Here is a 14,455-nt window from a genome sequence, read left to right as displayed (position 1 = left end):
TGGGAGGGTTAGGTCAAAAACCTATACACTCCATCAACTGACATGTTTTGGGAAAGATAAGGAAAATTGAGAACTCAAAGGAAACCCAGACAAGCACAACAAAACTTCTGCAGACAATAACCCATGCACAGGATTGAACCTGGAGCCCTCAAGCTGTGAAGCACTATTCAAACTGTAGCACTTGTAACGCACTAATTTACTGCACAAGGGACACAAACCACTGTTTCCTTTATATAGGGCCAATTAGTGACTTTAGGGCAGCGCGAGCCCTCGTTCACGTTATCGCGAGATTTGATTTCGAGCTCAGTTCTCGTGGGTGGAGTTTCGCCCTCAGCCGGGTTAGGCTTGTACAGGCTGGCAGTGCGCGAGTGAGTCGGATTCACCTCAGTAACAGAACAGTGAGGAAAGATGGTTCGTCCGTGTTGTGAAGAAAGCAGAGTGTTTTAGCTGCGCGAAGGTGTAGTCGGTGCTCGTCTGCTTCGGGGAAATCAAACGGTCTGGTGAAATGCCACGCTAGCCGTGTTCACAGAGCCGCGCACGGTCCTAGCCGTTAGTGAAGGAGCGCTGTGACCGCACTGACTTCTCGTATTCCTGACCTGTTTCTGGGTGAGTGCTGTATTATTTTACTCCAGTTCTCTCAGAAAGTGTACAGCGAAAAAGTTTTACGCCGGTTAAGTGTGTGAGAGAAGAAACGGAGGCGGTGTGCTGCGGCTCGACACAACGGCAGGTGGACGCGATGGGAAAGGCGCGCGCGCAGGTCTGTGCCATAAAGTGTACCGTTACAGTTCAATCAGTCAGTCAGTTAGTCAGTGCTGCCTTTTATATACGCCTTATTTATCACGTCATTCAGGTATTCGATTTAAATTAGTCTCTTAAAATACGTGCGACTGTCTGTCTTTAGAGTTCCAACACGGATCAGCTGGAATAAAAAAAACTAACAAAAAACAGCACGCTCTGCTACCTCATAATGTTTTTGAGCGTCTCTCATGTTCATACAGTTTTAATGAGATCAGATTTATTTTCGTGCAATCTTTTAGAAGTCCCTTATTTATTCGATTACTTTAACAGAGTGACTGCTGTCTCCTGGCGAGGGTCATGTGGTGGACATTATGGAGCCTAGTCACTAGTCCATCAGAGGGATGGTGTGATTTAGTGGAGCCAGTCCACCTACGGTATACCAGCATGTTTTTTTTTCTTCTTTTTTTTCTTTTTGGAATGGGAAAGAAACCAAGAACCCCCCAAAAATCCCAAACACGCAGGAGTCTCCACAGAAATTGCTCTGAGGAACCTGGAGCTGTGAGATGTTTTTTATTAGGAATCTTACTTGCAAAATCTATAAATACCTGTTAACCCACATATTTTAAGTGTTTAAACATTTGGCACACATTTAGCTTTGAGTTCTGTCTTACACCCATGCTGTTGTCTTATCCTCATCTCAGTGCTGCAGTCTTGCGTATGGCCCTATTCCTCATGGGAACAAATGACATTGTTTCTCGTAACCCCTGCAGGAGGACTGTCTCAGCTCCATTCCTCATCTGTCTCTGAGGAACAGGGGCTTCTGGGCCACGATGGCGTTTCGTCACTGCTAGCAGGCATTTGGAACGTTGCCTGTAACCACTCAGAAAGTGATATCTGTGACCCAGTAATGAATTTAGATTCCACCCATCTGAATGTTTCTTCACCGACTGTAGTAATTATACGCCAATCAGCCATAACGCTGACAACACTGGCAGTCGAATTAAATAAAATTGATTATCAATTATACATCAGTAAACTGGTAACTGGATCATGTGCACCCAAGGCTCATCTATATCTGGGCGGATCAAAGACAAGCCCTTCAGGGTCATCCCGCAGAAAAGCTAATGCAGTGCAAATTGCTACAGTAGACAGGTATCGGAATATAATGGGTATACAGGTTTAGCAGGCAAAGAGTTAAAGTTGTTGATCTCCCAAGATCTCAATCTGATTAAGCAAACAAGTCTGATCCAAGGAGTCCTCACCGTGCAACCCGCAGCACCCAATGGATTTGCTGCAACACACCAAAGCAAGGTCTTGTGGGGGGCCAGAGCTGCCCCAGCAGCACAAAGTGATCCTACACAATACTGAGCTTTTTTTTTTTTTTTTGCATTTTGATTTTATGAGTGCTCTGTGTCTCTAAATTGCTTAAAAGAGCATACCAATTAAATTCATTTAGTGAAAAAGGAAGTTTTTCTTAGGGAGAATTCTTACTTTATATATATATATATATATATATATATATATATATATATACACCATGGCATCAAAGTTCAAAACACAATCACACAAAAGTAATACATGCAAAAAAACTAACCAATACAGTCCTTAAGTACAAAAAAAGAACATAAAAACAAATACTTTTTTCCCTGAAGTGCAAAATGCAAACACGTTATGAGGTGTGGTGTTTAATTTAAAAGATATTATATGAGTTTGTCCAGCATCTGGCATATTTTGATTTAATGTTTTAGCAGTTGAGGCTGTAATCGAATGACTAAGCTTTGATTGTTCTTAGCAGTACTTATTCATACCTAAATGTTCCTGACTGTTTTTAGCAATGACCTCAGCCAATGTGTGTAGTGCAGCATTGCATTACATTTAAATTGCATAATACTTTATTACATTGTTATAAATATATTTTGTCATGTTCTTCCTGTGCTTTATTGACTTCCTCCAGGTATTTTATTATTTTTTTTACCCCCACAGTCTGAAGACATGTGGTGATTGGCTGATTCTTGTTTTTATAGTGTATGACTGGGTGTGTGAGTGTAAGTTCCCTGGCATAGGCTCAAAGCCCCCATGACCTTACACAGGTTAAGCTTTATATATGATGGATGGATGGATGGACGGGTGGGTGGATTTTCTACTTGATGAACCCTAGGGCTGAAACACCAACTCTGCTTGCCCTTGGCTAGTGATTTGTCCACTCATGTGGAGGAGCTTTAAAAATAATAAAGCTTTATGTAGTGTGAAGCTCCATGACTGCTTTAATTGTTGGTAACTTTTATCATTTTTATTACCTATATCACGCACATCTGCTTCTTTGCAGCCGAGATAAAAATAAATGTGGACACACTTTGGAAGATGAATGATGGTTGAAGCGACAAACAGTAAGGCAGTGGACAATGAGGGTGTAATTGTTTTTCGTTTGTTTGATGTCGAGAGAAAAAAAGTGCTCGATACATCCCAGATTCTCTTTTTGGGGCGCTTCAGGGACGTGGTCCAGTGGAAGACTGAGAGCAGTGTCTTTCCATGAGCCTGATTAAAATGCATTAGGAGCACTAGGCAGCCTTCCCCCCATCATTGTGGTGCTTATCATCCCCACAGCAAACAGCACAGCTGTATGCCACAGAGCCAAGGGAGCTCTGTCATCTCTGCTTTACCTCTCCATTCATAAGGAGAGAAGGAGGGAGAGCAGCTCAAGGACATGGCCTGTGCTTGCTATATGCTATATGAATTATGTCTGACTGACTGCATTAGTGCCAAATCTCATGATGCCAACTGCTTAAAGAGTCTTTTAATGTTTTTAGCAATTTGGTGCCAATTTATTCACCTTAATGCCACTTTAATGTGTTTGTCTGACTCCTGGTGTGGCTCAACATTAAGACCTTTCTCCCCGATGTAAACTTGATTAAATGTCTAAGGATTTGTCACTCAAGGATCCTCTTAAATTAATAATTTTTACAATACCTCATGGCAGGTTGCGCATTTTTGCACGATAATACAGAAAATTTCATCAGATAGTTTTAAGGATGAGTGCATTAGCTTAGGCACAGACAATAAATTAGTGACACTGAAGGCATAAAGAGCGAAGATTGCCCTTTCGTTTATCTCAACTGAGATGGAACAGAGCCACTGTGAGTAAACCAGCTAATGTGGAACAGATCAGTCAAGCAAATAGCTGGCTTCTTTTAGCTCCAGAAATCCTGCCTGTGTAAAGGTAAACCACAAAGCACAACGAATATAAAGGACTTATTAATATTTTACATTTTTCAATTTATTCCATCCTAAACTCGTACTGCAATTCTCCATTCTCCCAAAAGCCTGTATTTCAGAATCAGTCATCTAGGTTAGCAAGCATGTTAGGTCGAACATGACAGCTCTAATGTAAAGGTCATATTCATTAATTAGGATAGGTGCAGTCCCCTCTTTATTTAAGGCTGTGTGTTTTTTTTAAACAACAGTTTACATTATATTTTATAGAATTATTTTTCATTTTTCATTCTTTTTTTTCATTTACAAAAACAGATAAAGATTATTTCTGAAGTCATCTGGAAAATGCCTTGTGTTCGCAAGTGGCTTCAGGGGCATGAGTCAATTTCTTTTCATGTTTTGTGGAACAGTAAAGTGGCAGTAACAGTCAATGGTTCATGCATCTCTTCACTCAGTGGACAGGATTAAGGCACACAACTGGAAACGCTGCTGCAGCCGTCCTCGTCCCGGATGATCAGATTATATGGGAATGCCTTCTGATTCTCAGCATCTGATACTCCCAGGATAAAAAATTATATTGAGCGAGATTTGCCCTTTGCATTTGTAGTATTCCTAGTCTTGTGTGATTCTGCCAAGCGTGGACTTCACATGTTTTGTGCACAGGGAGAACTGCAATACATGGCATATGGTGTCTTAATACTTTTGGCTACCACTGGAGATCCAGCAAAAGGAACGACTGTCACATCGTCATTTATTAGTATTTTCATTAAAGTACGATTCTGGTGTTGTACAAAGGTTGAACAGAGAGCTTTTACTGTACTGAGGCATCATTTGAGCACCCAGAATCCCAAACAATTGATTTGCCTTGATACCATTTTCTGTGATTTTTCTGTGATCTTTTGTCTCCTTTGTTACTGATTAGGGGTAGTGCAATGCAGTGGTGCTACTGGTTACCTTTTGGTGTTTCTGTATTTAGATGTAAACGTAAAGGCTATATGGACTTAATCTGAGGTTTTAGTTTGATTGTTTTGAACTGTAGCTTTGTCCTATAAAAACACACACACACACACACACACACACACACACACACACACACACACACATCTGGGGGTCACATCTGGAGTTATTTCACCTGATAATAAAGTGAGTCAGATAATAAAGTGACCTAAAACAGAAACCCCAAATGAAAGTTATTATTATTATTAGCGGTAGTAGCAAATCCGTGGCAGGAAGGCATTTTAGCGCATAACAGTATGCCTTAGTTTAAAAAAAAAAAGTCATTTGAAAGTTTTTTTCATCTCAGAAAAGGCTTTAAAATAAGAATGTAAGGCACTGTAATGCACTTAATTCATCTCAGTCAACTTTAATTTAAAATGCTTTATGCATTTAAAAAGTAAAAGTTGATTTTTCTAAAAAGAAAACCAATTAATCTTTGTTTCTCTTATATGTTTTACATTGCTGTTTAGTTAAGCAAAATTGCATTTTATCCGATTACTCGATAAATAGATTTTTGGTTGAATACTTGATTACTAAAATATTCAATAGCTACAGCCCTAGACTGTACAGTACATTAACAAGCCAGACTATCTAAGGCATGAAAAGTTGCTTTTGAAGCTACAAGCTATAGAATTATACATGACCATTAGTATAACGTATATTACATGTGTGTATATAGGTATCGTACTACGTTAAATAACTGAAATGTCTACTCCAAGCATTTTTATACTTCTCAGCTCACCGTTCACTTTTCTGGAGAAAAACTTTTTCAATTTTTTCAAGAGCGGTGTAAGGAAAAACAAACTGCCAGTCTTGGCATGAATAAAGTCAGAGGAGTAGCACCTGTAAGCTATGGAGCTCCCACAGCTCCCTGTGTAATATTGACATCATCTCTGTAAAGCCTTTGAGGAAATTCCTCAGTGGAAATAGAAAGGACTTTTTCCAAAAGGGGCTGCTGGCAAATATTGATTCAGATTATTAGTGCGCATATTATAACAGACAAAAAATGGAAGAGTGTAATAATCACCTGCAAGGCAAACAATCTCTCATATAGATGGACTTGGATGGATACATTATTCAGGACTACAAGGCATGTGTGTCTGAGGCTGAATGAAAGTCAGCAGCTCTGAAAATTAAATACTAATGTGTGAAGTTAGGCCATTGGTCTTTTTTTTTTTTTTTCATTTTAACTCTGTAAGTCACTACTATGAGTAAAGACGTTCAATACGTGGCCAAAGGTTTGTGCGCACCTAACCATGATACCCCTGTATGGGCCTTTAATATTATCTGGCCTCTAAGGTGGAGGCACACAATTGTATGATAGGATGTCATTTTTATACTGCAGTATTATTATGTTTTCCCTTTACTAGATTACAACTAGATTACAACTACAGTATTTAACTTTCTCTCTTTGGCCCCCCCCCCACCCCCATCCCCACCCCTCTGTCTCTCTCTCGGTGCAGGTTGAGCATGAGCATGGTGGAGCTCAGCTGCGATGCATGCATTAGGCTGTAGAATGAACCTTGCAGCCGTGCTAAATGGCCTGCTGGTGTCGCTGGTTGCAGCCCTCCTGTGGAAGTACGTTCGGCTGAGCGACCACATGGCACAACTGGAAGAGGAGCTACAGCTGACGCGTCAATCTCAGGAGCTTTCACACGTGCGTATAGATTATCATGCCGCCCTGTTGGCACTGCAAGAGCAAGGCACGAGGATGGTCTGCACTGGAAAAATGCACACTGACCGCATCTGCCGCTTCGACTATCTCTGCTACAGCACCGAGGCTGAGGAGTTCATATTCTTCCATAGCAATGCCTCGGTCATGCTTCCGAATTTGGGCCCTCGCCGCTTCCAACCAGCCCTGCTGGACTTGTCGTCCGTCGAGGATCACAACACTCAGTATTTTAACTTCTTGGAATTGCCGGCAGCCGCGCTAAAGTACATGCCGAAACCCGTGTTTGTGCCAGATGTCGCCCTCATCCTCAATCGCTTCAACGCCGATAACCTGATGCACATCTTCCACGATGATCTTCTTCCAATATTCTACACCATGCAGCAGTACACAGATCTGGATGATGAGGCCAGGCTCGTCTTCATGGAAGGCTGGGCTGAGGGGAACCATTTTGATCTCTATCGCCTGCTGAGCAGCAAACAGCCGCTACTTAAAGAGCACTTGCGGAACTTTGGGAAACTCATGTGCTTCACCAAATCTTATGTCGGGTTGTCAAAGATGACCACGTGGTATCAGTATGGCTTTGTACAGCCCCAAGGGCCCAAAGCCAACATTCTGGTGTCGGGAAATGAGATTCGTCAGTTTGCTTCATTCCTAATGGACCGGCTGAATATCACAACAGAGGAGAGGCCTGAAGGTGATGATTATATAGTAGTGTTTAGTAGAACTTCTAACAGGCTGATACTCAACGAGGCGGAGTTGCTTCTTATTTTGGCTCAAGAGTATAAAATGAGGACAGTCACTGTTTCTTTGGAAGAGCAAACATTTGCAAGTATAGTCCAGCTTATTAGTGCAGCATCCATGTTGGTCAGCATGCACGGCGCTCAACTGATCACGTCCATGTTTCTACCCCGAGGGGCTGCTATTGTCGAGCTTTTCCCGTACGCGGTCAATCCTGAACAGTACACGCCGTATAAAACTCTGGCCTCGTTGCCAGGAATGGACCTGCAGTATATAGCATGGAGAAACACCATCGAAGAGAATTCTGTTGCTTATCCCGACCGCCCCTGGGACCAAGGAGGCATCACTCATCTGGAGAAAGAGGAACAGGAACGTATCCTGTCTAGCAAGGAGGTGCCCAGACACCTCTGTTGTCGCAACCCGGAGTGGCTTTTTCGGATTTATCAGGACACCATTGTGGACATTCGGTCCTTCCTGGAAGTCCTTAAAGAAGGTCTAAAAGTGAAGCCGAATCTAAAAAAGAGCAAACCTGCTAGTGTAGTACATCCTGGTAGGGTCCGACAACCCAAATGCCAGACATCAGTGCAGGCTGCCCATGAAGCAAAGCTCTCTGTGTCCTGGCAGATTCCTTGGAACCTCAAGTACTTGAAGGTAAGAGAGGTCAAATATGAAGTGTGGATCCAGGAGCAGGGAGAGAACACGTACATGCCTTACATTCTCTCCCAACAGAACTATACTTTTTCAGAGAACATTAAACCCTTTACCACATACCTAGTGTGGGTGCGCTGTATCTTTAACAAGAACCTTTTGGGACCATTCGCAGACGTACTTATATGTAAAACCTAACTCTGAATGTTAAGCTCACAGTGTCATGACCAGAGTCAGAAAAAAGGCTGATTACAAATACTGTGAAGATGGATTGGTCTGTGTGAGGGGAAAAAAAAAGAAGATTTTTCTGCAGCATGACACAAATTGTACTGTATCTCATTACCCCAGTAAATAAGAGGAACGTTTGTGCTGAGGAGGACTAAAAATAATACATATGGGCTGAACTGCCAAATCAGACTCTTTTTAGAAAAAGACTTTATCATGAGTTAAAAAAAAATTCAGTATTCAAATTGTATTTATAAAACTGCGTGAGGTAATTTATTTTATTTATTAGTTAATGATGTCTGGTGCTGAAATTTATCGTGACCTTGTGTGACCGCGTGGTGCGCAGATAGATATTTTAAAAGTTTCCTACTTTTTTGGCACAAGCAATTTTGTTAAGATTTTGCAATTCTGTCTTTTATGTGACTTTGTGAATCGAGCAAATGTTACCTGTAGTCGTTAAACTCTCATTGCTTAGCTTGACATTAGATAGCATATTGAGCCAAATTAGCTTAAAAACATAGGGGTTTTAGAAAGATGTTCTTCCTCATTTGTTCATTGTATGTGTGGTGACTTGTTTGTAGTTTTTCAGTGATGATTTTTTTGTTTTTCTTTTCGTTTTATTCTAAAAGACGTGCTTGCCTATTTTGATATTGAAACAGACTGACTGTACTGGGAACAGGGAATGTAAGGGGTGAGTCTTTAAATTGTGGGCTTTCATGATCAAATGGAAATAAAGATATAAAGCTGCTTTTGGGTTTATCAAACTATTGAAAAGGTTGGACTGTTACCTGTAGTGTCAATTATTCACTTTTTTTACGTGAGTAACTTCTAAAAGTTAAAAATATAACCTTTTCCACTGTAGTCCCATACTTGAGTATCAGTATTTGACCACACTGTTCATTTTGCTACTTTACAGTGATGTACTGCTTATATATCACATTGGCTTAGTAAGCTAAGATAGAGGAGAATATTTAAAATTGACCACCATTAAATACGTCTGGGCGGCGCCACTGTGGCCTCGCACATCCAGGGTCGAGAGCTTGGTTCCTGCCTCAGGTCTGTGTGCGTGGAGTTTGCATGTTCCACCTGTGCTTCCTTCATGTATACCGGTTTCCTTCCACAGTCCAAAGTTTAAAATTTACCCTAAATTGTTTGCCCCTTGAAGATAAATGAATAAATGAATGAAGACATCTGGTTTTGGGCAACTGTAAAGAGAAACAGAAGCATTTTTATGTACGAGTGCAAAATAGTCAGGGGTCCATTCCTTTACAGAATACGAAAAATTAAAGTCTAGACGTCTTCACTTATTTTGGAGGCTTTTTTCTTTCTTAGAAATCTCAGCTGCACTTTATATTACAATATTCAGTGTTTTTTGATTGACATAATTAAATGCTAATCATATTCATGTATAAGATGGGAATAATTATGCCATGCTGAGTGCAATATGAAAATCGTTGTGATGTCTAATGCCAGTAATCACAGGAAAAAAAGGGATCTAATTCCATCGTACTAAAAACTATGTTTGACACTTAGGATATAAATAAGGCTTGGTGATGTGGTCAGGACATTTGCATGGTCTTATATTTAAATCAGACTGATTTGAAACATCTTATTTCTGGCTTCAGTTTCATCATGACAATTCGAGTGGATATTACTCTCAGGTGGAATGCAAGGAGACAAATAGACTGTTTCTGAATTTCACCTCCTGCCATCTGTTTAGGTTTAAGTAAGAAAAAAAATATATTAGTGTTTTACTGCTTGTTCAATTATTTAGCATCTTGTGATTCACATTTCATATTCACTTATATTTACTGTTTACGTGTTCGGTTGTATAGTTTTTGGCTGGACTGCTCGGAGGTTTGGAGGTCACCACCTTCAGTTAGAAATTTTTATAGCAAAGTGCACTCACCATTACAGATTAATGACCTGTCCAATATAAACAAGCAAATGCCTTATTATTTATTGAGCAAAAAATTTTATAGAGTGAAAGCACAGCACAGGGAAGAGGTTTTTAGACACTGGAGGAGCATGACCCACTACAGTGTATGGCAGGTGAGTGCTCTGACTCGATGTCCTCATGTCACATCTGCTTTTTTTTCCTTTTCTTCTCCCTGTACTCTAGGCTCCTGCTGGCTTATGATTCGACATGACCCAAAAGTAGTAGCTCGCATAACTTCTTATATAATGTTACAGCCCTTATATAGATTCTATTGTTTGTGTGTTTTATATTTTAGTTATGATATAATATGAAAAGGCAACAAGTTTGAGGACACCTGACCATCTCTTTTGTATGTGCTTGTTAAACATCCTGTTTCCCGATTTAGTCACTGTCATTATAACCTCCACTCTGCTAGGGAGGACTTCTACTAGAATTTGGAGCGTGACTTCAAGGATTTCTGCTTACTCAGTCACACGAGCATTAGCGAGACTTCGTGGCGAATCATGTCTTCATGGACATTGTTTTGTTCACGGAGGTATTGTCATGCTGGACATTTAAACACTATAGCAGGCAAAGACATTCATCCAACTTTGTGCCACGTACGAGTCTGATGGTCAGCTTTCCACAAACCTTACAACATATACTTTAAAGAGGTTTCATTTTTAATGGCTGAACCTAAAATAAAGTGAGTATTGCTGTTAAAGCATTAAAGCATTGATATCTAAACAATGTCCGCTGTATCCGTACAATTAATGTCAATCAATCAGCAGCAGTAGAAGAGTAGTTTAATAACCTGCAGAAAATGTCAATACAGGGGATTTTAGAAGTTTTACACCAAACTGTGTTTTTAAGGAGCTTAAAAAGACAATAAAAAGAAGTAGAGCATGAATTCAGTGTGTTTAGGTATTAATGGTTTTATTTCAATAAAACGCGTTTAACTTGTCCAGTAACCTTGGACTTTTGTGACTTTAGATACACAGAGCGTCAGAAAATAGTTCACTTTTCATGCCTGCTGCATTACTGTATGTCTCAGTTTGCCGAAAAGCTTGAGTCTTTCCCTTACATGTTTCCAGCAGATCAATGGAAAGTATTTGTAATGACCTTCCATTTTTCACTCTTTAAACAACATGCATGAGTACAGTTTAACCAAATCAAAAGGGCCATTAGAAGTGAAAACTGCATTTTATAGCTGTATTAAACACCGGTTATGTAACTTCCGTTATATCCATTACCAATGACATTATCATGTACTGAGCACTTATAAATGATTTGCACAAGGTGATGCTAAAACCAATAATAGTTGTCTCGCCATGGCGATTCATTCCGGAGTCTTTTGCCTTGAGCTGGATTTCAGAGATCTTTGGGATTCATACAGCACATTGACAGCACATTGTCTTTTTCTCCAGAGGGAACTGTGAGCCACTAATTGGCCTTCATGTTTGCAAAAATAACCCTGATGTAGAGAAGAGAGGAACCAGGTTAAGCCTCATTTATTTGAAGTTTGGGGTTTTGTCTCATTGATTATCTCTGTCGGGCTTCTTTTACACATTTGGACTTCTGACCTTGAAGTTTGAATACCGAAGACACTCAGAAATTCATTCAGTTTGCTATTGTATTATCACCCTTGACTCTTAAATGACATCAAATCCAAAATTATTGGCTCCCTTTAATAGAATGTGCAGAATGTGTAATAGAAGTAAAATTTTCATTCAAACATTTAGAGGATTGGTCAGAATTTGGAAATAATAGTACAGACAAGACAATAAAGGCCAGGGGTAGCTCAGTGGTTAAGGCATTGGACTACGGTTCGGAAGATCCCAGGTTCAAACCCCACAACCACCAAGTTGCCACTGTTGGGCCCTTGAGCAAGGCCCTTAACCCTCAACTGCTCAGATGTGTAATGAGATAAAAATGTCAGTCGCTCTGGATAAGAGTGTCTGCCAAATGCCTCAATGTAATAAATTAACTTTCTGCTCACCATCTGTATTGATTAAAAAGGATAACAGCACAAAAGCAGAATGTGGTATACAAATGTTAATATAGGGTAGCGTTCCCGGTTTGGTGATGGTGAGTCAGGGCAGTAATTTCCAGTAAATATTTTTATCTAACTCTTATGAAAACACAAAGCATTTCGCAATACAATGTCTTAAACTGGCTCTAGAATCTTTTTTGCACTGTTCATTTGAGTGGGCGGGTAACGCGTCATTCGCCTGTGTGACTAATGCAAAACTAATTTAGCAGATGCATACAGGGGAGCAGCCGGCTTTCTTATATCAAGCTTGGTGTTGATGCGTGATGTCAGGTTATCAAGGGGGAAAGATCCAGATGCAAACATAGCCTGTGACAGAGGGCTGCTCACAGAACAGATTGTCATTAAGGCCTCGCTGGAGCAGAGCTCAGCCTTTCCTGCCTCTGCATCAGCACCACACCTGGGACTGAGGCCTCGAGTGGGAGCCGTTAATCACATCATCGCACCACAGCCGAGAGCCAGCCTTCAGCTCATTGTGCATTGTCATGGCAACACTCCCGGGTGAGGACCTTAAGGACTCAATTATTACCCTCACGACTCTGCAGTAGCACCACCGGAGGGCAGAGCCCTTGGATTCACGCCTCTGACTGAGGAACTTGTCTGACAGTACGTATCTGCGCTGAGATGCCAAAGTTCACATCTTCATACGGTGTTGAGGTCTGATGGCCAGATACAAGGACAGGAAATGAACAAGTTCTGAATGATTTTATCTCTCGCTCTCTGAGGACTGCAAATTAATTGAATGACATGCTTAATTAAAGATTAACATTTAATTAATGCCATAAAACAGAAGTCATGCAGGGTCTTGGCCTCCTACTGAAGGTAGCCTGCTAATTTACAAAAATAAATGATGGCATGGGCAACTGCAAGATATAGCTATTAACCTCATCTGATTTTAAAGCTTTGATTATAAGGTTTTAAATGGTTAAGCACTGTTTGGTAATACTACATCCTTAATCATCGTTTTGTTTATTATCCATCTCCTAAGTACATTTCTGATCACCGCTTCTCTTTGGGAGCTCATATTTTCTGTGGGATTGAGTCACAGTGGTTTTGAAGGTCAGCCAATGTGGTCCAGCATTACATCATAACCATGCAATCACAGCAAGGTTGGCCTGATTCAGCCCACACTTGTCATCCTGAAATGTCTGTGATGTGTTTTGCTTGGACATGAAGCACAAAAAAACCTCAACAACAACTGAAAAAGATGACTTTTGCCAACTTGAATTTGTCTAGCTTGTTTAGGGAGCTTAGAATCACAACCAGAGTGATGTCATGGCTCACTTGGGGGGAGGGTTGCTCAGGTTCATTTTGACCTGCGAAGGCCTGGCTGGAGTCTCAGTTCCCCAGAAATTTCATCTTGAAAGTCTTGAAAATAGGCAGACATACAGCACTATGCTGGACCGTTTTAAATAACGTACTCCCAGTTAGAGTTGTTTTAAACTTAATATATGCATGATGAATACATACCAGAATGAGGCAAGAATTATTCTCAGTCTGGCTGTAGAGTTTATCACTATGCACTTGGATAGCAGTCCTCTGTGTTTAATTCAAAGTTTTGGCTTCAGCTCATTAATAAGCCTCTCATTGTAATGAGCGCTGTTTATTGTTGAGCCTTTTTCCTGATTATGTTCCAATACTGGCACTTGAGAATCCCAGAAAACAGTCCAAGTTCTGTTTGCAGATATCCAAAGGGTCCGGTTTATGAGTTTTCTCGGCATCAGGTACACCCTCAGACCACAAATCACTGCACACTCCTCTTCTTTCGGGCAAATCATAAGTGGGGCATCCATTTGTGTTCGCACCACAGTTAATATATGAACTGGTGTAACACGTTCACATCTATAAAAATGTTACCAGGGTGAGTAAAAAATTACCCACCTTCTGTTGGCTGCACAGCGCTTTTCCTTCATGGCTACTCTCTCCCTATTCACTGCTGTGCAGCCAACAGAAGGTGGGTAATTTTTGACTCACCCTGGTAACATTTTTATAGGACTTATATATTGGATCAGACTACACTGACCATCCTTCTCACCCAATGTGCACCAGTGGGCATTGGTTACCCATCACCCTGCCACCAGTTCATTGATTTGTCCCTTTTTGGACCACCTTTGGTAGGCCCTGACCCCTGCAGACCAGGAACATCCCCCAAGAGCTGCAGTTCTGGAGTTTTTCTAGCCATTCATCTAGCCATTATAATTTGGCACATGTCAAAGTCACTCAAATCATTATGCTTGCTTATTTTTTTCTGCTCCGAACA

General features: G+C 40.7%; 1 protein-coding gene across 3 annotated transcripts; it reads left to right on the top strand.

The window, feature by feature from the left end:
* The first annotated feature begins 350 nt into the window (after positions 1 to 350).
* On the top strand, positions 351 to 8,974 carry pomgnt2 (protein O-linked mannose N-acetylglucosaminyltransferase 2 (beta 1,4-)). 3 transcript variants are annotated; one of them, XM_053493903.1, is made up of 2 exons: positions 351 to 606; positions 6,408 to 8,974. In XM_053493903.1, the coding sequence occupies exon 2, from the start codon at positions 6,440 to 6,442 to the stop codon at positions 8,198 to 8,200; it is 1,761 nt and encodes a 586-aa protein (XP_053349878.1). In that variant the 5' UTR covers positions 351 to 606; positions 6,408 to 6,439; the 3' UTR covers positions 8,201 to 8,974. The 3 variants fall into 3 exon arrangements, with proteins under 3 accessions (XP_053349878.1, XP_053349880.1, XP_053349879.1); XM_053493905.1 differs by lacking the exon at positions 351 to 606 and adding an exon at positions 623 to 757; XM_053493904.1 differs by lacking the exon at positions 351 to 606 and adding an exon at positions 990 to 1,172.
* The last annotated feature ends 5,481 nt before the right edge of the window (positions 8,975 to 14,455 follow it).

The sequence above is a fragment of the Clarias gariepinus genome, chromosome 4 (assembly GCF_024256425.1).
Source record: "Clarias gariepinus isolate MV-2021 ecotype Netherlands chromosome 4, CGAR_prim_01v2, whole genome shotgun sequence".
Taxonomy (NCBI): Eukaryota; Metazoa; Chordata; class Actinopteri; order Siluriformes; family Clariidae; genus Clarias; species Clarias gariepinus.
This window is presented reverse-complemented; position numbering and strand designations above follow the sequence as displayed.

Excerpts from the sequence above, each read along its gene's own strand:
- pomgnt2 (XM_053493903.1), top strand. The coding sequence starts at position 6,440 with ATGCATGCATTAGGCTGTAGAATGAACCTTGCAGCCGTGCTAAATGGC.